The 27,899-nt window shown below is 39.6% G+C and overlaps 2 protein-coding genes across 4 annotated transcripts in view; one reads left to right on the top strand and one right to left on the bottom strand.

Moving 5' to 3' along the window:
- Positions 1 to 65: 65 nt before the first annotated feature.
- lmnl3 (lamin L3) lies at positions 66 to 13,273 on the bottom strand. Of its 3 annotated transcripts, none has more exons than XM_088922165.1 (12): positions 12,447 to 13,273; positions 11,566 to 11,722; positions 9,848 to 9,973; positions 8,906 to 9,076; positions 7,818 to 7,943; positions 7,134 to 7,354; positions 6,687 to 6,906; positions 6,460 to 6,564; positions 6,065 to 6,184; positions 3,254 to 3,364; positions 2,672 to 2,750; positions 66 to 1,924 (listed from the first exon to the last, which is right to left on the bottom strand). In XM_088922165.1, the coding sequence occupies exons 1-11, from the start codon at positions 12,830 to 12,832 to the stop codon at positions 2,712 to 2,714; spliced, it is 1,782 nt and encodes a 593-aa protein (XP_088778291.1). In that variant the 5' UTR covers positions 12,833 to 13,273; the 3' UTR covers positions 66 to 1,924; positions 2,672 to 2,711. The 3 variants fall into 3 exon arrangements, 2 of the variants coding, with proteins under 2 accessions (XP_088778291.1, XP_088778290.1); XR_016091354.1 differs by having other exon boundaries at positions 1,866 to 1,924; positions 3,168 to 3,364; XM_088922164.1 differs by lacking the exon at positions 2,672 to 2,750.
- Positions 13,274 to 20,211: 6,938 nt separating this feature from the next.
- adamtsl3 (ADAMTS like 3) overlaps positions 20,212 to 27,899 on the top strand; it is a 161,431-nt gene continuing 153,743 nt past the window's right edge. Inside the window, exons 1-2 of the mRNA XM_088922233.1 lie at positions 20,212 to 20,458; positions 22,523 to 22,640. Of these exons, the coding sequence (XP_088778359.1) occupies positions 22,539 to 22,640 (102 nt within the window). The 5' untranslated portion in view covers positions 20,212 to 20,458; positions 22,523 to 22,538. The remainder of the gene's footprint in view (positions 20,459 to 22,522; positions 22,641 to 27,899) is intronic.

The raw sequence follows: 27,899 nt of genomic DNA, 5'->3' as shown, positions 1-27,899 counted from the left end.
GTTTTATTTTGTAAAAAAATAATCCTGTAGGATGACTGAAAAAAAAATAACAATTCCAACAGGAAACATTATGCTGCTTTTATTACATAACAAAATTTGTATTAAAATACAAAATAACTTATGCTTTTCAGTGCAGCAAGCACAAGTAATTGCCAGTGACTGAAAAGACATTTCACAAAAAGGCTGTGTTCCACTTGTTTTGAGAGAAAAAGTTTAAAGAAGGCTTTCCATTTGAAAACATTTTGACACAAAATGTACTTCATTTACAGATCTTGTTAATATCAGGATCGTTTCCTGTGACAGAACCTAGCTGGGTCTTTTTCCCAGGGAAGACTTTCCCATACTGTATGTATGATGTCTCTGAATTTAATGCCAACAGAACAGACAGCAAAACTAAAAACAAAAAACATGCAATAATAATAAAATTAACTAAACAGTGATGTTACAAACACCCTGGCTGTTGGTTACACACATTAAATGTCTCTCAGACACCTAAATCCTCACATACTCCTTCACAATTGCACTAGTACAATATTCCAATAAATGTATAAACATTCATACAAAAAGACAAAGGGCTTGTTTTTCCCTTTCAGCAAACTATTTAACTCTTAAACTAAAAGACTGTATGGCAAAGGGACCACGAAGACCTTAGTTTTTGGCTTCAAGAGCAAAACAGTGAAGATTTCCATTCACTTGGCAGATTCAACATTAAAATGCCTTCTGCACAAAACAAGGACAATGCAACACAGATCCCATTTACCAGGCAGTGAAAAGAGATGACATAGTCCAAGTTACAAAGTGTCTTGAGTGATTTGTTTTGGTAAACACCTGTTATTCAACCAGCTGTGCTGATCTTTTCCCCCCTCTTGCAAGGCACAATTACTTAGATCCTGAAACACTCTGTATCATCTGTCTATTCTCTTTTAATACGGTTCACCACACTTCTGTCTGTCCAAGCAATTCAAGGAATGGGGAAGAGATTAGCAGTAGTGACAAGGGTATCTAAACCTGTCTTTTGCGTTATTGATCCATCCTAAATGACCTCAATAGACGAAAAACACTTTCTTGTTAAAATTGGAAGAACCTGCTTCTCCAATTCTCCAACAACACATGGAAAGACACGGCATCATAGATCAGGTACAAACATGCAGACATTCGTTTGCTGCACACTCCTGGATTTTATAGTTCGAAGGGAACCTATCGTCGCCTTTTAGGAAGAGGCTCATTTCATCAGAACCTTTGATTGTTTTAATGCTGTATACTGTACCATGCTATCTGATGTGGTTTATAAAATTTATATTCACTTTAGAGTCCTATACTACGGTGTGCTCAGGTATAATCCTTAAGGGCCACACTCAGAGCGTTCTGGTTTTCATTCCACCCGAGTTCTTCGTTATCCAATTAACCCTTTTCTCAGGAGTACAGCAGGTAACCAAATTACAGCTACTGTAAAACATGCTGGACTGAGGTCCTCAGGGACTCCTGTCCTGTTCATTTACAGTATACTCAAAATAATTCTTATATTCATGCCAAGAATTTCATTTGTTTTGCTAAGTGAATTGGGGGGAGCTACATAAGGCTGTGTCAACAGAATTTCCTAGTGTGTGCTACACCTATCTGCTTTCCCAACACACTTCCTGGCAATGATCTATGTCTTCTCAGAACCCTCCGTGCCAGAAAACTTACCAAATCAGGGTGCCTAAGAAATTAACTGACAGGAAAATAAAAATTTATTTCATCATGAGGTGCAATGTACATTCATCACCCAACAGGGGAGTTGGTTATGGAGCAGTCAATACATCAAGACACTGCCAGTTCCAAAAGGTATGACACCAGTAACAGCATCTTCACATTTGGATTTCCAGGTCAATAACTTGCACGGTTACATAACAGCACAGCTGGGATCTTCAGCTACATGATGCCCCTGTAAGAACAGACATGTTGTAAGAATCGTTACTTCCAGATTTTCCTAAATACTTCCTAAACAACGGATTTTCAGCACAAAGGGGATATTTGTGCACAAATGCCATGCTCACAAAACCTGTAAGCAGTGCTAGAATTCTTCTCTGTGGTGTGTCAGTGCTTTCCATGCACAAACTAATCTTAAGTCTAGCTGTCTAAAGTAAATACGCAGCAAGCTAAAGAGGTATGCACAGACAGACAATCTGAATGAAACAGGAGTGACAGTCTAGGGAAGGGAGAAAAAAAACACTAAAACTACCAGCCTGCACATACCAGGTATGCGCACATTGTACAGCAAGTCTTAGGGCTCAGAACAGAATGATTTTACTACAGACAGCCTATGTACAACACTATCTAGTTCGCTGAATGTACAGCAGGATCTCATGGTAAGAGGTTTAAAGGTTTAAAGAGCATGTTTTCCAGACAGCTTCCCTGACCTGGACCACTAAGCTTATGAGACAAGGTTCTGTGTGCAGCTCCAGAACCTGGACACAGGACAGACCTGCAAACCTGCCTGACTCTGCTCATGCAACAATGCTCTCCACTATACTAAAAATTATTCCTTCAAGATCAGACCTCTTGCCTTGAGAAAGCATGTTAATACTGCATGAGACAGGCTTTCACAAATAGCAGAGCAGTTAAGCAAAAAATTAAAAGCTGAGCAAGCCACCATCAAGGCGTGAGAGTCCTGTCTGCATGTACACCTCACCTACAGAAGCAGTCTGTCTGTTCCTACTGACAGAGGCAAGTCAAGAGACGGAACAACATTTCTTTTTTCTTCTTTTTGGCTGAGGTAAGAGGAGAACAGCAACACTGAATAAATGTGAAAGTCTGCATCCATGTTTGGAGAGATAAATCCTCTAAGATTATTGCATTTTGCACTGACAGAAACACAGCTATGATGGACGAATGCTCTGTGTAATCAATTTCAGCATCTTCTTAACTCTTTAAAGAGGTATAGAAAAAAAATTAAGAAAACAATCTCTTTACAATCTGAAACATTTTTGTTCTGCATTGGCTAATGTTTAGGAAATTAACTTGATAACACAGTGTATAACACTGGTATACTCTTAATAATTTCATGAGAAAGAAACAAGACAGGTTACAAATATCAAATCGGAAGTCATTTCTATCAGTCCTAAGGGTAAATGTAAATGTTGCATGGCTTCATTAATGTAGAGAAGTGAGAGCTGAATTTGACCTACGTTTATGAATAATAAGTCACACATGATGCAAAGCTGGTGATACTTTTTTCTCCCGTCATCATTCTGTGCTGCTATTATGTCATCACCTGGCGTCGGAAGTGCACCTCACTGCCAGCGACCACATCTTCATGAAACTCAGCCTCCGACTCCCCCTCCACCTCCCTCTGTATGCGCAGGAGAGCTCGCTCTGCAATCACCTGATAACGACACACACCAGCACTGGTTACAGAGCGCGCAGGTTTGCCTCAGGTGACCCACTGCATCCATTCAATACCAGTTATCCCGAGCAGTGGTGTTCTCTATACAAGCTAGAATTTTACAATGCTCATCCTTTTTACTTGGTTATACATCTTATAAACACAGCTCTTCATGTCACAAGCTACCTGTATACCTCACATATCTTGGCAAGAGCTTAAGCAAGAAAGTAGTTCTGTAATGAAATTAGCACTATCAGAGAATTCAATTCTGACTTGCATGCAGAATCATGCTATTCTGAAAGCCATGCAAACCAAGAAGGGTGAATGACTGCCTTCACCATCAATTATTGTTCCCTACAGAAAATGTTTTGAATATTGTTATTTCAAGATTTAATTGCTCTAAATGGGAACCTCTTACTTGTAACTGTTCAACTATTCAGTAACTACTGTATAGCTCTAATCTATGCAAGATACTGGTGCTAAAACTAACACACTTATCTTTAAATGACTTCTCTCCTTCTGTCACTGACGTCACAGTGACGAGCTAGTGCTACTGTGTTTACTTTTTCCAAATTTGCAAACTTTTTCCCAGAAATCCACATAGTGCCAGGCAGGACTACACTGTGTATAGAATACCAATCCATCACAAGCACACAGATACAACTTAGAGATACCAGTTAACCTTGACAGCAAGTCTTTGGAAGGTGGGAAACAAGCATCTGAAGAAAATCCACATGGAACCATGAGGAACATGCAAACTCCATACATAAGTTTCCCAAGGCCAAAACCCATGACTGCAGAGCTATGAGACAACAGCTAACCATTTGATAAATGGTAATTAGTAGTTAACAACGGCTTACAAATATTTTTGGGTGGTTTCAAATTGGCAAGTCTTCCAAAATACTTCAACTAGGACATTTTTCATTCATACTTTTTCACTAGGAAGATATTGCACGAAGAGATCGCTTTCAGTTGCAAAACAAATGTTTAGGCTTTAAGCTAAATACTTAAGAACATAAGAATATGTACGAGAAGAAGCCACTCGGCAAATTAATCCGAGGTTCTCGTCGAACTGTTTCATGAAGGAAGAAGCTCAGATATCGGCCTTAGCAACATGGCTAGGTATCTTGTTCCACCACCCTCTGCATAAAGATGTGCCTTCTGTTTTCAGTTATACACACACACTTGTTCACGTTGTTCATTTCTACTTCATATTTCCCCTGCTTATTCTATAGCAGCCCAATGGGTTGACTGTTCAAGCCTTTCTGAATTCTGAATACTTGCAGGTCCCCTTACAGTCTTGATTGTTCAAGACTAATAGTCTGAAATAACTGAACTTTTTAGTGTGGGACTGACAGTATTGACTTGACTTTTGATAAAGGATGAATAATGATTTAGGAACTAATAAAACTTTATTCTAAGTTCTTTTTACAATATAAAGAAAAAAAGAGGTGAAGGAAGTACACATTCTAGTTTCAGTTACATACTGTACTGTATGCTCCTAAAGCTCTGAACTGGATTTTTGTGATTAAATTCTTGGAGAACAAAGCGATTCCTTACAGAGCTTTTTTCTTGACAAGAGTTATTCACAGGAATGTGGTTTTGAAAGAAAGATGCATCTAAAATATGTTATAGTATATATAATGTTTTATAACTTATTTCAAAGGATATTACTTTAATAAAATAAAAATACTACTTTGGCAGATCATGAAAACTTCAGAAATATACATCTTATACTTCATTCAGATTGGGCACACATACATTCCTATTAAGAAATTACCTGGTTTTTCAAAAAAAAAAACTAACCATATTTGTACTTGTGAAAGATTTTCTACAATATACTGTATACAGTATGTTGCAGTACAAAATTATCCAATCCATTCCCACTGAACCGGTCTTGAAGCTCAACCTAAAAAGGATAATTTTCTGGGATACAGAGTGCTTCAGAGGTAGGAAATAAAACTTGGCCAATAAAATAGATCAGTGTGCAATAAACATTTATATTCACAAATAATTAGCAAAAAACGTTTATATTCACAAGATGAGTGTATTACATGGACCCATAAGAAAAAGTAAAGGAAGTGATCAGGTCAATTCTCCTCCTGCCCAGAAAGAATGTACTGCTGGAATGACTTGGTATGAACTACTGACCAGAACACTGCAGTAGTGTGCAGTAAACATGAGAAAAATGTTAGGTTTCACATTAGTCAAAACAAAATGCTGCAATTTATCAGATAAAAAACCAACACATTCTCAAGCCAAAATGTGCCGATTCGATCCGATTTCCTCTCCACTGCAGGCCCTGGAACAAGTTCAAGTAAGGCAGACGATCAGCCACTGGCAGCCATGGCAACCACACGCAAGTCTGGCTCGCTTGGAAAATAAAGAACGCTTCTCAAAAAAGCACACATTTGTGAGACTTCCAGCAGCAAGTGTACATGTGAAAACAGGAAAATGATTACCATCCAGTAAGAAAAATTATAAAATGCTTAGCCGTCAGATTTTGGCACTTTAGCTGACACATTATTAGTTATCGCACTTAGTTCAGAGGAAGGATGAATTATGTCATTGTCTTTTCATCGCAGATAAAGGCTACCCCATGTGAGTGTGTGTCATTTTGGCGTCTTTAATATTCTTTAAAAGTCGTTCCTAATTTTTTTAAAGTTCCTTTACTGGTGGCAGGGGAAGCCCTACACTTACCTCGTCTCGGCTGTTCAGCAGGACAATCCTGATGTCATCGCCGGTGCCCCAGGTTCTCTGGTTCTTCCAGACAAAGTCACTGGGGGGGTTCGGGTTCACCCCAGCCCCCGAGGCCCAGATCTGAGGGGAGAAAACTCGCAGTCATACACTGATCAGCAAGAGCTTTAAAGTCGTTCACACTGACACCACGCATATAAGACACTAACTTAAATGCTCAATAAATACCTTGTTGAAATAGGTTATGCTTTTTGGTGGAGGCAAGATTATTCACCTGACCTGTATGCTATACAGAAACAACAACATGCTTCAATGTGTCACCCTCTATAAGCTTTGTGTCTAGGTGCAAGCAGAATGCATGCTCAAAAATGTTATTTTATTACTATAGCTCCACTTACTGTGATTGTCTGCCCAGCTCTGAGCACAAAGGAAGAGGGGATTGTAAATGCAGTTCCTGGCACTGCTGTATAATTTTTCAGAATCCATCCACCAATAGGCTGGTCCTGCAAATAAGCAAAATAAAACCACAAAATCTAGAGTCTAGTAAGAAGTTTGACAACATTTTTTGAGAAGTGCATGAACAACAAAAGAGAGGTTTCAAAATAACCGCTGAAGTTGTACTCACAGTGTCTGAATTATTCCTGAGCTTGACAAAATTTCCTTCCAAGTCAACCTCATCGACAGACACTCCTCCTACAGATGAGGAATGCTGGGATATTTTGTACCCAGTAGAGACGCCTGGTCTCTCCTCTAGTTTCCTTTTCTTGCCACGCGGTCTCCAGGAGCTGTGCGCGTGACTGCGGGGGACAGCTGTCTGAGGCGAGGGGCTGGGGGAAAGGTTGAACCTGCCAAGCAAATGGGAATTGTATCAGCTATCACACAGAGTTACTGAATACAGACCATTGGGCAGTTTTCCCATGAACGGACAGCACCACTGGAATCATCTTGCATATGGCGATTCGTTACAGGCACAATGAATCAATGAGGGATGACTACAGCTACAACTCCAGGACCATTTAACCCAGTGAAGCTTATCCCACCGAGGATGTAAAATGAGTCGTTATCACAGTACCTCTGTTCTTCTCCTTCCAGCATTTTCCTATAGGCATTGATCTCCATGTCCAGGGCCAGTTTCACATCTAGGAGATTGGCATATTCCTCCAGCTGAGCCTGCATCCGCTGCCTCATTTCCACCATCTCCCGGTCTTTCTCCATCACCCGCTGATGACCAGAAACTCTCTCCCGGTCTAGTGCCTCTTCCAGGTCCCTGACTTTAGCCTCTAATGTGGTGTTCTGTCATGGAAATGACACAAAATGGGCTAAACCTGGTGTCAACTGGGCTAGCTTGAGAAGGAGGCCACACAGGCCACCTGGGGATATGTCTAAGGTTCTCTTGGTTTGCAGAAATCTTCTCACTGAAGAGGCTGGATAAAATACTCTTCTTCAATATTATGATGCCTTTTTAAAAATTTGACCTTTTAAAATTATGGAAAACTGTTTAAACATTCATGCCTAATAAGAAATCACAAATTTAGATTTTCTGCGCTGTACTTACCTTCAGTCTGAGATGGTGGTTTAAGTGCAGAAATCGCCCTTAAGGACTATTTCAAGTCAAAGGGGGCCATCTAGGTCAATCAAAATGCTACTGCAGCTGTTCACATTACGAACAGTTTAGTTACACAGCTAAAAGTTACACTCCCAAACAATGAGTTTGACACAGATTGCAGTGATTAGAGAAAATGAAAAATTTCTTTACCTGCTTTTGAAAATGGCTGAGCTGAGATGATAAAGTTTCCACTCTCATTTTAGTTCCCATGAGCTCTTCTCTTGACGCACAGGCTAAATCGCTGTTCTTGGCAGCAGCCAGCTGTGCGTTCTCCAGCTACATGGCAAAGACACCACAGGAAACCTGGTACACTCCCACACGGCACTTCATACAGACCTAGACTTTCCTATGTTTAGGACCCTTTCGATTACTTAAGCTATGAGAGATACTTGTGACATACTGTAGCAAAGAAAAAGTTCACCTCCCGAGTCTCTCTAGGGCCACCAGAGGGCCCCAGAGACAAGAAAACCAGCCCTCTCACTCTTGCGTGTCAGCTGTGTGAATACCTCTCGGCATTAACACCTGTTGGCTTAATTAAGAGGACTATACAGTATTAAAGGGTCACAAGGCTACTTGGGCATTCGTGCCAGAACCACACCAAGAGTGAGCTCAGGTGCACCCTTTCTCTACACCAGGGAAATAAATATTTTACAGAGCTTTAATGCTCACACCTACTTCAGATAATAAAGAGCATACAACAGAGCAATTTCACAGCGGCGCTAATATCAGAGATATCAGACATGAAGCCAGCGAACTGCGCAGCCTAAAAACACACACAACGTACTGCCACACATTCTACAGGGAGATGCCTATAGAAATTATTGCTGAGCTTAAGTTTTGCTTTATTCTTGACCTCCTGTAAAGGACCAACTCACACGTCCCACTTATATGCTATTATATTTACTGTTTTACTTTCTGCTCTACTTGAGGAATATAGTACCTTCAAGCGAAGCCAAGTTCCCTTCCTGATTTCAGTTTCCTCTTGGCACTTTACCTCTTTGCTCTCTGCCAGCTGCTGGTCTAAGACTGTCCTATACATGAAGTTCTGCTGACTGATCCATGACTGCATCACAGAAAAAATGTGCATATACAGACGTCAACCCAGGGAAGTCTTGAGAGCAACAGTCCACTTCACTTGCTTTTGCCCTGACAGGCAGACCTCTCTTGCCCTTTTGCTTTGTAAAACATTCTATATAATTATGGAATAAAGCTCTTAGAGTAGTTGAAAGGCTATATACCTTTGCACTGAATGTTCTCTCGAGTTCCTCCTTGTACTGCTGGATGTCACACTCGTGCTCACTTCGGAGCTGTTTCAGCGCCTCTGCCAGTTTACTCTCAAACTCCTTCCGCCGGCCAGAATCCAGCTCCACCAATTTTTTCTCATGGCGGGTCCTCGTTTCCCTGATTTCCTACGGAGATCACAGTGTTGAGTATCTGCAATGAGGCGGCCTCACATTCAAAGGCTGAACTCAAAAGTACCCCAAAGCACCATCCAGAACATGCTTAGCAACAAAAGAGGACTCTTACACATTCTTACAGTATGTGTCAATTCAAAGAGCACTTTGTAATGATGAATAACAAATACAGCTCTTCTATCAACCCTTAAAAAATGTAAATATGACCGTTTTAAAGCAGAATTAGGCTAACTTTATATAGCCTGATACTGTCAGAGCTCAGAAGCTAAGCATAGCTGAGTCTTGTACTATGATGCAGCTGTAATTGCTCCTTGTAGATAAATAGATGGCGCTCTTCCCTCTGATGGGAACTTCCATACAAAAAAGCCCCAGTTTGCCTCCTAGTGATCAGTGACACCATGCTATAGAAGGTGCCTTCCTTTGGATCAGACATTAACCAAGGTTAATTACAGTTAATTCCATACTTATAAGGGTACAAAAATTCCACTCTGGGCTTCAACAACCTGGTCTCCACAGAGTTTTCCATTAATTCAGCTGGTGAAGCTGTTTCTCCCTCTTCCACCTGATCTGCTGCCTGAGAGAGCAGAATGACAACCTGTGCCACTAGGTGGGGCTGCACTTCACTGATGGAGGAAGTGAGTCCCTGCCTATCCGTAAAGCTCTTTGAGATGTAACAACAAACAAATGCAAAAGGTTACTATATCATTATAACTAAAACATCAATAACCATAACAAAGAAACCACGGATTTACAAATCTCCCATACTTCCTCACTGAGCTGCTTCTGAAAATCCATCTGTTCCCGCAGTGTCTGCACTTGGTTCTCCAAGTCAACTCTTCGCAACATTTCATCATGGAGCTGTGTCCTGGCATCATTTAGTGCAGATTCTAGCTAGGGAACACAGACAATGAAGTCATGCATTTGTCCATGGAATAGATTGGAAAACTGTGATTTTGGCTAATAGTAAGGAATACAGTAGGGTCTCAACATTCGCAGGATTGTGGTGCAGAGAACTGCTGTGAATAGTCAAATCTACATCCGGAATAACCAAGTCCAATACTGTACTGTTTCATAATGAAGTAGTTCAAGTAGGTAGTTGCGTCAGCATGCGTAGGCTGCAAAAGAAGTAAAACTTTACACCATGCTGAAGAGAGAAGAAAAGAGACAACATTTCGGCTGTGAAGCCTTCTTCACCCAAAGAAGGCTCCACAGTCGAAACGTCATGTCTCTTGTCTTCTCTTTTCAGCATGGAGTAAAGCTTTACTTGTTCCCGTTTCATAATGTACTATTGTGTATTGCATGCATGGTTAAAAGACTTATTTAACTCTCTTACACTTTATGATAATTAACTTACTATTGCTTTGGCTTTAAGTTAATTAAAATAACATCAGTCAACTAAAACCAACACCAATAATCACAAACTCAAGTTAATCAGCTAAAATAGATAATATGAATCCCTCCTCTGCTTCCAGTGGATGTCTGCATTTTCTCCTTGTGCCTAACAAGCTATTTCCCCTTACAAGCTCTGTAATTAGCACACCCCACTGTAATGAAAAGGGCAATGAAACTGTCAGTGAGCTTGTAAAGTCTTCTCCAGCCTGTCAGTCCCCATGCTGCCAACACTGGACCGGGAACTTTCGCTACAATACAAAAACAAGACCACGTTGAGAAGCGGACTCTGGGTAGTGGGTACGTGGGCAGGTGGCAGGGAGAGACTCATTCACAGCTAGATTCGTCTCACAATCCTAGTCTCTTGTGCGGCTAATGTGAAAGTTGTGCTTAACAGTTCAGTTCAGTTCAGTTCAGTTTTGTCCCGCTCTGCTGTTCTTCCATCCAACTTGGATTCTAAACGTCACCCAGCCCAAATCACAAATAAGCAAATTCGCAAATGTTAAATTTGCGGATGTCGAGACCCTATTGTAGTAAAAAAAGCCACCATGGTTCTGGAAACTTTTTCCTAAAACAAGAACACTACAAATGAAGTTACGTGCTGCTTAAATCTTTTGGGAAGATCTAAAAAATCCTAATGGGCCATCCAGTTTAGTCCATAAAGTGGCTGTCTGAGAGAGCAAGGCAGTCTCAGGCTCATTACCTAAAATAACATCAGCCAGTCCAGAACTGGTGACACAATAATTAGGACATGTGAAGCTAGAAATAGTTTGTTTTTCCTTATTGAAAACAATAGGACTGAACTAGTTTGGTGGAAACCACTTTGTGAAAATAACACAGAGGTTTTCTTCTCCATAATTGTTTGTAGATAAGAAGAATGAGTGTTATTAAAGGAGAAGATTTCCAAGCATCTTCGTCTATTCAAAAGCTAACTGTAAGAAACTGGCAGTGGTTGTGAAACTGCTTCTAAAGACAGTTATCATCTAATACAAGAGCCATGTTCTATTGCTTTGAGTTAAGGAAGCAAACTGACTTTAAAAATGTAAGGATGAATTAATCCGGAATAGTGGTACTAGAATGCACTTTATAATTACTTTGGCAATCTGAGCAGTATGTTCAGAAGTTTCGTTTTCCAGTCTTCTGTTTCCTGCCAGCAAGTTGGCCACTTCTGCTTCTTTGGAGTTGAGCAGAGCTTCAAGGTTTCTTAAACGACCAGCTGCTGTGGTCAACTCAGCCTCCTTCTTACTGTTCCTGAGAACAGAGGTGAGGGACAGGGACTGTAAGAGACACTTCACGGCAAACCGATCAAAAAACCTACTGTACACAGAATAACCTCAAGGAGTACAGCTTCAGGACTGATTGAACCCTCCAAGCACAAAGGCAGTTTTTCCAGACCTAAGCACCTGATACTTGACATTTACTTTCAATTCAGTCACACTATCTTGGAAATAAAAAAAGCATTAATGAAAAAGAAGATTAAGGTTATCCCCCACCTAATGAAGTGGAGACTTGGACACTTGTATTCAGAATACAGGCCCCTCATCTATCAAGGGCTCAATTTACACCGAGGTGGAAATCTGATCAAAGGTAACTCACTGATGAAAGCCAAGGGCAAAACATAAACATTCGACGGGAACCATCAGCTTATATGTGGGGTGGGGTACGTGTTTATTTCTGGGGGGGGGGGGGGGGGGGGTATTCGTTTATTATGTTTATAGAAAATGCGCAGAATTATTTGACGAAATATATAAAAATAAAATGGTCTGTATTCGTAAGTATTCTTCAAATGAGTCTTTTTCTACACAGAAGGTGTAACAGGCCCACCTGCACAGGGAAAGACAAGTCAAGGCCCTCTGAACTCTGCATTCGACAACATTTCGACTACACCTGTTTAAACTCGTCTTTACATTGCTTATGGACAGGAGGGCTCACGACTGCGTCTTAAGCCGTCTGCAGCAACTGCTTAGCCGTTTACCTCGTCTGCAGCTGCCGGTGGTCCTCTGTGAGCTTGCTTAGCTCTAGCTGAAGCCTGGCTCTTTCGTTGGCCGTATCGTCCAGCAGCTTCCTGGCCTCGGCGAGCTCCGAGCCGTACAGCAGCCGGATTTTATCCACCTCCCGGGACGAGTTTTCCTCTTTCTCTTCCAGCAGAAGCTGTATGGAGGCTTTGTCATTCTCCAGCTGCTGGACTCGCTCGATGTAAGCGGCAAGGCGATCATTGAGCTGCCTGAGCTCCTCTTTCTCCTGCAAACGACTCAGACGCGTGGGGCTGGAGCCCGACGGAGAGACCCCAGCCGTGCTGCGCCTTGTGGTCCGGGATGCCCGGCTTGTCGAGGTGGCCGGAGGGGAAGTAACAAAAGCCATTGCTAGTTACGGATACACCTGTAATCTCTAAGCAAATATAAGCTCAGTTATATGTAAACCGCTAAATGTGTTTATAATTTGGCTCAAATCTTTCTTTAAAACTAACCTTTATAACACTGCGCCATTAAAATAGTCTAGTATCTTGAGCACCAGTTTATCTTCAGCACTAAATTCCTGAAGATACCACTGCCTAAAATAACAGCGCCTATTCAAATAGAATTTTCGAATACCAGTTTCTAAAAGGCTACAACACGGATTAAAATGAACTGTAGTTAGACGACAAAACGCTGACCGCCATTATTTGAGTGAGAATATTACTGCTCACTACCTTGGCTGACGCAGTCTCAGACAAAATATTTAACCGCTTTTTCTAATTCCAAAAAAAAAACCCACTCCCCCTACTAACAGCTGTTAAGAAGTGACTGTATAAATAGTAGGAGTGATGTCACATCACAAGGTCACAAGCAAGGGAGAGTAATCGAATTTAAAGGGAAAGCTGAAGTCAACTGTTCTGATCAAGTCTGCGGCGATCGAGGATTGCCTGACTTTAGTGCACAAAACCGCACTGTGCGGTTTGACTCAAAGTTACCACACGCGTCTTGTGTAATGACAGTGCATACCCGTAATTTCTTTGAATAGCACAGTCACGCGGCAAATAAGGAGGACTGCAATTTTAAAATAAGCGTGAAAATATAAAAGTTGGGTGCCAAGTACTGTATATGAAACCATTAGTATTGTATCATGTCCGTTTCCAGGTATTTTAGCTGAATACAGTATGTGAATACAATACTCACTTGTCTAAATGTTGAAATGAGTAATATTTGAAAATATTTGATTCTGCATGGGAACAAATTAAATAAATACTCTTTATTTGTAAGCAAAGTAAAACTTAACAAGTGTCACTTGTGAGCAAAAATTGTAAATATCACCCATCTGTAAAATTACCAGACATCCAGAACACAAAGTGTCAGTCTGAGGGGAGAAAAGACCTGCATGATCTGTAAAACAGATTCCGTTGGAAAACATCAGTATTTATGCCCAATGATTTGAAACTAAACACCTTTTCTTGTATTTTTACATTACAACTGGAAGAATTGATATCTTCTGAATCTCCTGCCTTAAATACTATTAGTTCAATTGGCTACCTGGGGAACCTGAAAGATCAGTTAACAACACATCAGTTAAACACATCTGACTGAATGCCTGTAGTAGTTTTACTTTTCTAAAGTACAGTACTATACAATTGGACAATTTAAAATTGCTTTCTTTATGTTTACTTGTCTTTGAAAACTTCTTTGTGAAAAGGGGATTTCATCATTTTTCTGACTGAATTACTTACTTTCAAAAACGCCCTCTACTAAAGACCTCCAACATAAACATAACAACGTAAATAAAATTTGTAATTATTGTACATGGTGGTACTATTACTTAACAATTGGTCCGCAAGCCAACATCCACTGTAAGCACTATCAGAGCAGATTGCCTGTACAAGAGCTGATTTAGTAAACACTGCTATACTCAAACTTCATTTCTGGTTACTGCCTACACACCTCTAGGTTTAAAAGATACCCATTCAAATTCAAATTTTTAATTTTATTTACACAGCAGCTAATTTTAAAGTAGTAGGGTTAGATCCTAATGAAGGTGACAGAGGGATGAATGTAGCAGAGGTTGTTTGGTGTGACTCTCCTAGCTGAGAGAACAACAGCCTGACTGTAAGGACGAGGCTGACCAAACCCCCCTTCACTTTCATAAGGAATGAGCTGGGGAGCTGCTGCAAGGGTTCTAAAGAGAGATGTGCTAAGGGGAGCACAAGTGGTGAAATACATGTGTATACAGTATGTACACATAGGAGTGAATGTACAGTCCATGAATTGTATATGAACAGTTGATATTCTACATAAAAACTATAAATTCATATACTGTATTTCTTCACATACACTAAGCACTAATTTTATATTAAACCTTCCTTCCATCCATTTTCTAACTCCTTCTTCCAGGGGAAGAGGGGAGAGCTGGAGCCCATCCCAGCAAGCAATGGGTGGAAGTCAGAATACTACCCTGGACAGGACACCAGTCCATCACAGTGCAGATACAGAAACACAGACCTGCACACACTCACACCAGGGCCAATTTTCCCAGAAGCTAGTTAACCTACCAGTATGTTTTGGATTGTGGGAGGAGACCCACACAAACACACGAGAACATACAAATTCCACATAGACAGCAGCACCCCAGGAATCGATGCCAGGGGCCCAGCTCTGCAAGGCAGGAACACTAAACCCACCATGCCACCTGCGACAAACCGCTTTATTCATGAAATTGCAGAAGGCTGTCCTCTCAAGTTAACTAAACACGCCTTTAAGTTGTGTGATCTTTTTCCTCAGTCTGTAGTCTTGTGGTTAGGCACTTGGTTGTTAGTTTGCACACTTCTCAAGCAATTTGCCTTTTTGATACTTGGCAATGTTTTTCCTACCCAGCAAGCAATGAGCACAAGGCAGGGTACACCCTGGATGGGGTGCCAGTCTTTCTGATCTCAGTGGGAATGTTATGTCCAGGATTATGATCACTTTATGTTAATATTGTTTTTAAAGCTATTACATGGAATAACTTTTGTATTATATGTATATAATTTACAGTATAATACTTTATATTATGTAGTATAAAGCAAATACTGTATGTATTTATGCAGTCAGTGTCCACGAATAATGTTTATAAATCAATTCTTATACTGTAAGTAATAAAATAATAAACACATAAAACACAGATTCACATAGCTTGTGTTTTTTAGGTAACATTACTTCATTTAAGGTTATAACTTTGCTATATGTCACAAAATGTCACCAAATTTGGCATACAGACCCAAGATGGTTGGTTAGTTTTCTTCCCCATGTAACGCAGGGTCATGTCATGTCATTTACCAAACCGCTTTATACCATACGGTGTTGCAGGAAGCCGGAGCCTACCCGGCAAGCAACATGCACAAGGCAGGGTACACCCCGGATGGGGCACCAGTCCATCGCAGAGCAAGTGCAAGCCAATCGCGCATGGGGACAATTTGGATGCCACAGTAAAGGCCGAGGGGGGAAATTTGGCCCAGACGGCGGGATAACTCCCTACTCTTCTCGAGAATTACCCTGGGATCTTTAATGACCACTGAGAGTCAGGACCTCGGTTTAACATCTCATCCGAAAGACGGCGCCATTGACAGTAAAGTGTCGTAACGCAGGGTACTTCAGCTATAATTCAACGAAAAAGAAAACTGCAGCACATGTGTCTCCACCAGGGGGCGCGCATTCCCTAGGATTTCAAACTGCCTTTCTCGACAGCATTTCTTTGCTGTCTCATTTACAGTATCATACTGTATGTCTACTAACCATTTGTGTACGCTGCATTTATTTTTTTGACTTTTCTAAAAAACGTATTTCAGAGCCAGCCTTTCAATACACAACACACAGGTTATTACGTTCTTGAAGGCCTTCAATAGAGCAGCATATGTTCTGAGCAGAATGCCTTAAGCAGAAAAGTTTCATTCTTTAAATTCAGTTAATGTGACCAGAGACATAACATTCATTTATAAAAATGGGAATGGCTCTTAGTATTTTTTTTTTGTTTTCTTAAGCTTAACTGTCCAATAAATGTTTCACTGGCTTGATTTATGGTCAATATATTTAAGTAATAATGCTGATGGTGAAAGCATGGAATAAAGAAGCAATTATTTCTGAATGTCACTTTATTGGCATTTTTCCATGTAGGACTAACATTAAATAAATTCAAGTGAAAATGTGATATTTTTAGCAGGCCAACAAAGGAGTATTTTGACAGTAGTGGTGTCATCTTGTCAGGTTTCAGTAGCTCAGGAGGCCTGGGCCTGATCAGTACTGGGATGGGAGAGGTCTAAGGAAAAACAGGTTACAGTGGTAAGATGTGTTGGGGGACCAGTAGGTGGCACTCTTATCTCTGGACTAGAATTTCCTGTCTGACTTGTAAACATTTTGTTCTACCTGAAGCTCCTCTTTAATTCAACTGGTGAAGCAGTTTCTCACGGCTTCATTCTGCATAATGGCTGGAACGTCTCACCCCTATTTCTAAAGCGATTTGGGATACTTTAGGATAAAAAGTGCAATACAATTGCAAGAAATGCTTGTTTTTATTAAAAGACCATACTGATGTTCTAGTTAAGAGTCTGAATAAGAATGTACTCCATTATCCAGTTACAGTACAGTAGCAATTTTCCTTTGGCCTGACAGAGACAACAATGAAAGCTGTTTATACAGAGTACACAAAACATTCAGTGGATTCTACAGATGTACTGTATACAATCAATACAGTATAAATAACAAAACCATACAATACAGTACAAAAACATAAAATTAAAGAGTGAGCTACATGCATAGATATGCTGTCAATGCAATGCTGTGAACATTAGAGTTTAAAAGAATAACTGCACTAGGAATAAATGACTTTCCTATAAACACTCCTACAATAGTATAGATGTGGATTGAGTTTACCTTGGTCATGAAGTTTACTATAGTATGTGGTTGGTACAACAATCAATGACAATTGGAGTATTTTTTACGTAAGTGGCCCTTTGAAATCAGACTGAGTAAACATACTGTAGTGTTGTAGCTGATATGCTGTATGTAAAATTTATTTTAATGAAGCATTAAACATTAAAAGTTAAGTTCATTAAAGCTGTATATTATGAAATGTAAAACAAGGTGATTGTTTTTTCAGATTTAATTTAATAATTAACTTTGATCTAGATCTAGAAGTTACCCAACTAATATACTTGAAAAGCACAAGTTGTAAGTTGATGCTCTTCTGTTGCTTTTCTTTTAAAAATATAAGTTTTTAGATTTGTATTTTTCTTTTAATGAAAGATAATTACTTGAAACATTCAAAACAGCTGGCAGGGGAGTTTGTTATATGAGGATTCTTTACTAAAGACAAAACACACGGTCGCACAGATTTGTTTTTTTTATGCAGAAGATTCTTGCCTTACAGTCCCACGGTGACTGTAGCTTAAAAATTCAGGCGTTTTTGTGATGATAAGAGAAAAGCGAGATGAGAAAAACACAATTTCCCTCTGTAACCTATTTTGGCTCTGCTTCCTAATGTGTGACAGAGGTTGCGATGCACATCTGTAGGCTTCTGCAGCTGCAGCAGTAGCAGTCCTGTGACTTGTTTTGGCTTCTGGGCAAAGAGGTGTAGCACAAATCAAGGACTGAGGAAACCTGCCCACAGCTAAAACTACCATTTCTACTAAAGAGAGAGTTATACTATAGAGTATAGTATACATGAAAATTCACTCTGGGACACTGATGCTTTGAAATCACTTAGCTTAAGTACTGTAGCTGTGCTTTGACTCATTGAAAGGAGCAGTGGTAAGGACTCTGAGCTCCAGAGCAGAGTGGCCTGGATTCAAATCCTAGCTGTGATGCAGTTGTTGTATTCTTTAGTGTGATATTTCACTTGATTTGCTGTAATAAATGTCTTGTTGTATAAATTGTTAAGCACCAAGTTATTTGTGTAAATGGGACTTTGTTCTTACTGGACATTCCTGGATAAATGTTTTCATAAATGAAATGTTTCAAGTTAGTTCTTTATTGCCACATCAAGTCTCTTTTGAAGCTTTTCTTAAGCAGGCAGGCAGGTTTGTCCAATCAATGCGGGTTTTCTTTGGGTTTTACATTATGTGCATCATTATCTTTTTTTTAATGTCTGAATTTCTTGTACTGTGTAGAACCCTTTACAGGATGGCTATGGAAAAAATTATCTGCTATGTATCATTTAAATTACCTCTACAATAGCATTGCTCTGGAGCGGTTGCTTCAGAACCATTGCATGGGACAAATCGGAGTGCTAACCGCCCCTCCCGAGGGAGAAAAGCATTGTGAAGTCTAGCCAATTTAGTGATCGAATCAGAGCCTTCCCATCTCACAAGTGCTGAGTTCTGGTGAAGACACTAATGAACTGAGCACACTGGTGGCTGAGAGAGTGCAGTGCCATAGTTAATTAAACTCAAATGGTTCCCCTTTCACTGCCAGCTTTTACTCTTCACCTGATAATGAAGTGGCAAACTGTGCCCTTTCAGGAGCTTTTGTGGATGTTGTTGCTTTCATCTGATTTTTCCTGAGGAACTTATCGACAGATTTTGACCGAAACTGCAACATTATGTCAACAGGTCTTCGAAAATTAATTTTCACTCGCCTGGTTACGGGTACCTACTGTATAACAGAAACATTGTTTATTTTACAACTTCTAAGACGAAAGTTGGTCACTTATCGCTCCTCTCACAGATGCCTTAAAATGATAGTGTTGTTCAGAAAAAGGAATATGACATAAAGTGTTATTAATGATGTTTTAACGGTCTCCAATTTATTGTCTGGCGTTGAAGAAACATTCACATTAGCCACATAGTTATATACCGCATAACTACACATGGCACCAAATTAAAAAATAATTTCACAAAACTACCGTCAAGAGTGGAAAAATGTTAACTTTAAAAATTAAAAAAAACTAACGTGTGTGTAAAGAAAGTCATATACTGTTCTTATTTTTGCAACAATGTACTCTTTACCTCAGCAATCTAGCTGAAGTATCCTGATCGTTACTCATCATTCAAGTGTTTTAAATGTTAGCTACATTTTCTTTAGGGTTCTCCTGGGCTTCGTAATCCTTGTTCGAGTTACTATATTGCTGAAATGATCCACTCTGCGTATTTATTTTCAAATAATACTCTATGGAAGCAAAAAAGATCTGGGTTTTGGAAAAGTATTTTGGAAATGCACACACTTTACATCCCTTACATACCGATCCTTTCACGTAGTTTGAAAATCATTGCCTTGTTGCTCTTAGGCCATGTCATTCTTACTTTTTTAAACTTGTTCTGTAGGCAATGAAAATACATATAAAAGACCGATTTAACCGCTAAATCGGGATGTGTGCATATCTTTATATAAAATGTCTAGAACAGTAAAACCACGTTTTACCCCCAATAGGTTAGGCATTTCTACCGTATACCCACTGTGATAAAGATATACTGTAAATGCAAATTATATTATAACATAGATTAGGTATATAGAGTATTCTAACCACATTATAAGAAACCGACCGCTTTAAATGCATGAAATCATTTTGTCAATTAAGACAAGTTATTATATCAACCTGATATTGAGGAAAATAGAGGTAGAACAGGCACAATGCTTTCTGATCAAATTTCGCACTTGGCAGGCGAATCAACCCACACTCTCCTTAAGCGCTTTAAAATTGTCTAAACTTCAGCGCCGTCTAGGACGCCTGGCGGAGCTAGAAGGCACTCTGCTGCAGCTACAGTACCTACCACTTCATTAGCTTAAATCCTGCTTCAAGCCTAGACGCGCTGAGCTGGGGGAGCGAAAGTCACGGCAGTTTGAATACCAGAGAAACTAAAACTTATTTCCTATGAGGCGTTAAATGAAATAAATACTTAGGTCAACAATATCTGCTTTCTCTCCTCCCCGTTGCAACTCCAGATACCAGTGACGACTGGAGTGGACACGCATGTTTGTTGCTGATGATATTTGTCTTTCTCTGAGGATTACAGAGAAAATGCGGGACTCTTCATGACGTTTTCAAGTTAAGGTAAGAAACAGACTTTGAACACGTGTGTGTGTTTCATTCTACAGCGGATAACTTAGTAGTTGGATATAGCTGCCAACTTCCTATTGCTTTACTGGGACGCACTGGCGCTGGTCAGCGCGTTGGTGGGGCTGCGAGAGTAAATTGAAGTATTTTAAACGAAGCTCCGTTTTGAACTCCTTGACTTGCAGTGCTTTTATTGCTAAAAAGCTGTTAAGCATCAGTCTCCTTGAGAGCTTCGGGGCAGTATTCGGGACATATTACGTCAGCAAAGTGGGTCTTTACTGAGGAATGAGCAAGTGCGCAATAATCACTTACTGTACCACGTCTGTGATGCCTGTCACTTCTTTAAACTTTGCAAAACAGGTGTACTGTCTGCGTAGGAGCGTTTCCCTCCGAAAATTGTGAAGATGTATAAAAGAAGTGTATATACAGTATATTCCCGCTTGTTTTTATTTGCGTTACAATGGAATTGGTTGAACAAACTCCAAGTAAACATTCTGCCAACCGGTCTGTTCTGTTTTGTGAAGTTCCTTCTACTGAATTTGCAGTCCGTACTGCGGTACCTCGGAACGGTCGGAAATGTGTGATGGAGCCCAAGCAGTTCTTCCTTAAATTGCACTTAGCGGCATCTCTTTCTTGGCGCGGCTACCAATCAGGAAATGTCATTTATTCTCAATGGTAAAAAAAAGTTCAGATTGAGCGTATGATCTTTCTATTCAAACATATCATTAGTATGGAATTTAATTCGAAAATATTTCCATACTGCTCGTGTTGGGTTAATATCTATAATACTCGCTGGGTAATTGGGAAACAGGCTGCTTAATGACTAGGACATCTGTCAATTACAAACAATCCGACTGCACTGCCTTGTTAAGTGTTTATCAACCTGTACTGAGAGACTTTCAGACGCTGTTTACTTTATGGTCATTTCATAATGCACCGTGTAATTCAGTATGTGTACCTGAGATCGAATGCTATTGGATTATTTTCTAAACAGTAGTAAGTGTAAAAAGTGATAAGAACAGAAGAGAATAAAGGTACCAGCCAAAGAATTAATCAGAATAGGAACGGCGTGGTTAATAATCACCTGTGCAATAATGTATGCCAAGTGTCTCAGTGCAATCATTGAGAGAGGAGCTCTTAATGCCATTTTAATTTTTTTTTGTACGGCTCATGTTAATTAATGTAGCTCACGCATACAGTACGTTCAGACTCTATTGCATTCTGTAACTGGGATAACACGTTGTTCCAAATACAAACGATGTGATGTAATCAGAACCAGAGATCCAAATTCAGCCTTTTTTTTAAGGGCCTTTTCTTCTGTTCCCTCCCATAAAATTAAAAACAGCACTCCAGTGAAAATTATACCTTAATCCAAATCAATCTGATCTGAATAATTGAGGCTATTAGAAATGTTAGACATGTATGTAGATCATTAACATAATGATGACAGCGGTTCGTTCCAGTTTTATTAATAGTGAGCTGAAGAATCAGAATGAATGAGAATTCAGGTTACCTCGGGTTTATATCGGTCATACAAATGACCATTTCGGTCCTCCTCGGTGTGTTTGACCTGTAGCGCCCTGGGCTAATGAGCATACAGTGAGACATACAGTGGACTTTCAAAAAATATTAAAAGGGTAAAATATATGTATATAACCACCTTTGCGTGACTGAATGAAATTGAACTTTAATTTAATCCCCTAAAGCCTGACTCACAGAAAGACAAAAATGATATTTTTTTTTAAAAAGGCGAGAAGAAACCACTAGCACTAGCCAGATCACATTTCTACTAGAAGGGGATTTGAATGACTCAATAAGTTTGGATGGCTACTTTACAAGTCCAAAAAAATTATTTTTCACATTGAAACTACCTGATCTCTGTGGTGTGCTCGTGGCGTGCGCTGAGAGTCGGAATCGCTGGCCAGCAAAAACCTTTTTTTGTTTTATTTGCACCGATTCCAAAAACAGTTTCATGTCTTCACACAGTTTTCTTAATTCAAGAAGGGACTGGCGGCGTGTGCTTCAGCTTGTTTATACTGAAACAATCTCTCTTTGACACAGGCGGAATCAAAGTACCATGGCTAAGCATTCCGATCTGGACAGCGCGGCCGAGAGGGAACTGGATCTGCTCACGTGGAGGATAAGCATAGCTGTCTTCCTGATCTGCTGTGGCGCCCAGGTATGAGAAATATTTGTCAAATACCTTCTCCTTCTTCAGCGTATGCTGTGCGCACAGCCTGCGTAGTACTGTAGATCAGCCCCTGCTCAGATGTCTGAGGCATTCCAAAACGAAAAATCCGATGTCCCTGTAATCATTTCTGTAAGATAAAGAGATGCTGCTAAATATTCAGATATGAAGTCGCATTTTGTTATTGTCGCTGTGGGTGGGGGCTCCCTACCCCACCTGGTGCGCCGGTCACGTGAAGAACTACCTCTCTTTACCCGTGCTACAGCTTGAAGTGCCTGGTCTGAATTGATAAGAAAGCATCTCCAGCTAAAGCACAGGAAAATAAATTATTATGATGCTTAATCTTATTTAGAAGAGGCCAGGGAGAGGAGCTTCTGTAACTTAAAACTCTCAGCGTTTAGGATTGCAGTGTGAATTTGTCTGCTTGTCAGTCTAAATGTTAATTCCCTTCAAAACAAGGGGAATCAACATTTGATATTTAATCCCCTTTACTGCTCTGTACTTAAAAGTCTCCTCTAATTGGATTTTTGCATAGCTCACATGCCACTGGGCTACCAGGGTTCAGTGCAAAGTTCTTGTTCAATATAGCATAGTATACTTTGATAATATACTAGAGAAGAGCCCGATAAAGTTCGAATACAGACCATCCTCGTCTCAAGAAGCAGAAAGGCTGAAATAAACCATGTTAAATTATATTTTCTGGATTGTGGTTTTTCTTCCATAAATTGTGTCTCATCCTTGAGCTTGTTACTTTGTGAAGGTTTTAAAGTTATAAGCTTTACCACTGGAATGATGGAAAGTTCCCAGCACAAAAACAGTGTTCCTTGTGGGAATTTTAATTTTTACTGGTGTTAGCTTTGTAAATTCAATTTGCGTAAATCTGGTTGTAATATTTAACACCTTTTTGCAAAATAATCTCTGGAAAATGCGGTTGTTTGGAATTCCAGCCAGAGAAGAGGGGTTGGTTGTAGGCTTGTTTGCCTTGTGTCGTTTTTTTAAATAGGTTTCAACCAATAAATCCTGTGGATAATATCAGATGTAACTGGCTGCAGTCACAAACACTGGGTACAAAGGCCTGTTGGCAGAAATAAGACTTCTTTTCCATAAAGTGCAAGTGAAGCCTGATGAAACAAAGTGTCTAACAGTAAAATCTGTCAAATGCTTAAAGATTTTTTTGAAAGGCAGATGAACAATGCATTATGTAAACACTGCCATTATGGGTTATTTTTACAGGCAGATGTTAAGCGAGAAGAGAAGAGATAGATATGCTCAACACAAGATGTTGTTTCCAATACCGTTTCTTTAAACACGCAGATGTTTAGTTAAATGGCTGAAATGTTGACAGAGTGTGAACTGCAGGCATTCCCATACTCGCACGAAATGCTGCCTCTCAAAAAGCTTGGCTTCCTAAATCTGTGTTTCTTTGGTTTGTCCATTGTACATAACATGAAGGGTATTCATAGATTATTAGCACTTAATCTGTTTTTAACTGTGTGCCAAGCATATGTGAAAGTAGGACCGATATTATAAAGGAGCCCCTCCAAGAGTACTTTGTGTGTTTTTTCTCACATACAGTAAGTGTTTTGTTGCAGACAAGTTTGTCTGTCCTCAAGTGCTGTGAGGACACTAGAGTCAGTATGAGGGACACTGGTGGGTTATTACTCCAAGCTTAGCGCAGTGTCACCTTTTTTACAGTCTTATAGAGTTTCCTTGCACAAATGTTGGCCTTTCTTCTGCATTTTTTTGTCTTGCCGTTCATTTTGCAGTCAGGTTGTAAAACAGGAACTAATTAACATGAATGAGCTAAAGGCAAGGTTTGGGTGTGTATTTAAAAATGGACAAATCTTCATTAAAAGGTATTTTTCCCATCTGTGTAGAAAACATATAAAAATGTCGAGATATTGGTTTCGACTGTATTTACACGTGGTTTAATGTGTCCTATGTTTTGGGAGTTGGGGAATTTTTATTGTTGGAATATGCCATGGCTACAGCTGCTCTGTGTTAGTTCAAAGTAAAGAGGTCCTGTTCTTCACCACTGGACACAAGGTAAAAACAGAGCAGCACAGCACGGTCAGGTGAATTTATCCAGATCTTTGGCTTCCTGGTACAGGTACCCATAAGATAAGTGTGATGTATGGGTATATGATGATTCCCTCTCTCATAACTGACAAACAGCTGCAACTGTACATTTCATGAAGGCATTGAAAGCCAAGGGACTTTATTTTTCTCCATATAAAACTGGAGTTCTAGTGAATATACAATACAGGCTTTTCCTCTGCAGTGTGGTGAAAATGTGTATAGTTCTTCATAAACATTTTGAAGCAGAAGTTAAAAAACTCTTTTCCTTTTTTAACCTGCTGAAATTCTTTTATCCCTAAAAATCTAACCAGACATCAGTGTTTCTTGCAAAGCTCTCTCAAATAACATGAATATATAACTAAACCTTATGAATAATACACTTTTTAATGTTTTCTATAGTGGAAATGTTGCCCTCAGTCTAATAATTACATGTTTAAATGCATTTAGGACAAAAAGAATAAAGTCTCAGCATTTTACAGTAATGTCTCAGAAATGTCCAGAGTATCCTGTGTCCTTTCAGCAGATTTTGATTTTCCATACGAAGGTCGATTTTTCACCTTTCAAGCAGTATTGTCAGAGTTACTGAGCAAAAGAGAACAAGAGACAGATACTTTTTAATCATTAAATATTGCTGCACTATTTTCTTAAAGATAGGCCTTGTTCTTTTTATTTCATTAAGTTTAATGGAGAAGCTGTGATATGATGAAAATGGTCTTTGAGTCAACATTGCACAGCTAATGTGTAACAGAATGAATCTGCAGACAAAGGTCTAGGAGCCAGTCTGTTCTCTGAGGTAGTGCTAATGTTGTTCATATCAATAGCAGCTCAGATACAGATGTAAATTAGATTGAATGTGCCTCCAGTCTGGGACGTCTCTTCACTAGTTGGTGTTTGTTGTAAGTGTAAATCTCGACTGATCACGTAAATCTCACGGGCCTGGTGAGGGTTAGTTCAATGTCACCTGTTTTTTTTAAGATATGAGGCTTTGAAGCTGTACAGCAGTTAAATATAGAGGTCACCGTGACTCCCAATGGAAGAACTGACAAAAATAAGCTGTGTGTTATTTGCAGTCCCCAATGACGGTAAACACTGGACTGACTGTCAGTTCCAGCTCTTACTTACTGCACAGAAACAAGCAACAAATGACATGCCTTTGTATAGCATATTCTGCAATGCAACATCTTGTTTTATACAATAATAATATATGTATGACAGATGAAAGGCTTAATATACAGTACAGTAGTTATTTAATTTATCTTAGTTTAGAATTTAGTATTTAGTTTAGTAGTTAGTTACTAAATACTAAGCAGTTCTTAGGTTTTTTAAATGATTATCTGTCTGACTCCACTTACTGAAGAAAATTAGGTTACACATTAATTGAAAAAGGGACTCCTTTTCTTCCAGTGATTATGTTTCAGTTTTTATAGTAAAACATGTAGAAATGACAACTCTAAGAAAGCTGGTAGCATTCACATGTATACTGTATCTGCCTTAGCCCACTGATCTTTGTCACAGAGCTGTTTCTAATGGGCTTCAAGGCGAAGGCCAGACTGCTGCCTGGGTACTGTGGTGTTTTTAAGGGAGATACTAGGGGGGGTTTATGACTCCTACGGAGGTTCTTTCCTGGCTTTTTTGTCATTAATGCACAGTGTAAAACACAGATGTTATCAGTAGCATTTCCCAGGGTCTGCTGTCCTGCTGGTTACCTAAGCAATGACCTGCACCAGTTTGCAGTTTGGTCTTGTTTGTGTGATTTTAAAAGACAGTTCACTTTCTTCCTGTTTTGCTTTAGCCTCTTCGTTTTGTCTCGTAAACCCGATTGACTTCTCCCATTTGTTCCGCCCGCAGCTCTTCACTTTTCCTGAACATTTATCAGCTGTGCAGAAAGCCCACCCTTGGTAAAACAAATTTGATTGCACTGTCACGCAATCACACCAAAGCGCACCCCCCTGCCCCTAGAGTACTGCAACCCATGGGAAGCTGTTTAAATTATGAAACAAGTGTTTTTGGACTGAAACAGCTGCTTAACCTGTGACCCAATATTGAATGACTTTTGAATATTAATTGGCTTTGAATAGCTTAGATTACGTTTTTTTTTGTAGAAAAATATTGTTTAATTCCACTACAAAAAGAAACACAACTTTTTTCAACAGCAAGGCCCCTGCACCTCTTCTAATCCACTCTTCTCAGATTTAATAAAATTTGATGTTTAATGTTTTTTTCGCAAACTTCTTTCTTTGTTACATTTGGCATTCGTGTTATTACAATATCTTTATATGTTGTTCAGATAATCAGCCCACATTTTTCACTGATACTAAATTTAATGGACTACCACTGGAACAGAACTAAGACAAAATGAGCAAACCAGTTTCCCATGGTGTCTTTTTATATGTAGGATAAATACCTCAACAGGTTTTAGGGTCAGATGCAGACAAAGTTTCTATCTGGTCCTCATGGAAGCTGGGAGGTTCAATAGGTAAGGCAGAGAGTTTTTAAAACTCTGTCTCAGTCCCAGATTCTCTGTGTGTCACCCAGTGCAAGTTACTGGACCTGCTTGTCACAGCAGTCACTGACTTTTCCATAGCAGCTACTGATGTTAAGTTCATCCTTTCGTTTTTATAATACGCCTTAGATAAGAGCCTGCTGAATGACTGGTTATTATTATATCCTGTCGATTGCTAAAGCAGTAACTCCGGGCGTGTTCATTACAGCAAGAATACTTCTGCATTCGCTTTGCTTTAGGCAAGAGTGGGTGGGAGACAGCATTGCACTGTATGAGTCTTTCAGGCCTTAAGAATCCCTCAGACCTTCAGCAGAGTTTAAAATTCTCACTTGTTCTGCTGACAGACGCTTGAGACCCAGCAAGTCCCGTGGAATGACTCACTGCTGGCCATGTGTTAAAGGACTCCGTGGGCTGTGAGAGTGAGAGTGGATGTTTTTTCTAGGTATTCCTTTTTTTGTAGCTACTTTTCAGCTATACAGTACATACACAAATGTGCAGCATATTAAGGTTTTTTTTTGCTAAAGTATCTTTGAGAAATGCATGCAAGGAGAAAAATATTTCCCATACACTTCAAACTTAAAAACAAATTAAAAGACTAATATCTTGGAAAGTTCACAGTAAAGTCAACGTGCTCATGGCGAACTTGGTGGCTGTTAAGCTGTTGCAGC

Source organism: Atractosteus spatula, chromosome 7 (genome assembly GCF_055471065.1).
Source record: "Atractosteus spatula isolate fAtrSpa1 chromosome 7, fAtrSpa1.hap1, whole genome shotgun sequence".
NCBI classification, from domain to species: domain Eukaryota; kingdom Metazoa; phylum Chordata; class Actinopteri; order Semionotiformes; family Lepisosteidae; genus Atractosteus; species Atractosteus spatula.
The sequence above is the reverse complement of the archived record's forward strand: the minus strand, read 5'-3'. Positions and strand labels throughout refer to the sequence as shown.

What these genes read in the sequence shown, in the direction of transcription:
- lmnl3 (XM_088922164.1), bottom strand. Translation starts at nt 12,832, where the DNA reads ATGGCTTTTGTTACTTCCCCTCCGGCCACCTCGACAAGCCGGGCATCC. An exon ending in AGAGAACATTCAGTGCAAAG is followed by an intron (nt 7,944 to 8,905) that starts GTATATAGCCTT and finishes TTTGCCATGTAG; the next exon opens with CTGGAGAACGCACAGCTGGC. An exon ending in GAGCTGGGCAGACAATCACA is followed by an intron (nt 6,185 to 6,459) that starts GTAAGTGGAGCT and finishes TTCTCCCCTCAG; the next exon opens with ATCTGGGCCTCGGGGGCTGG.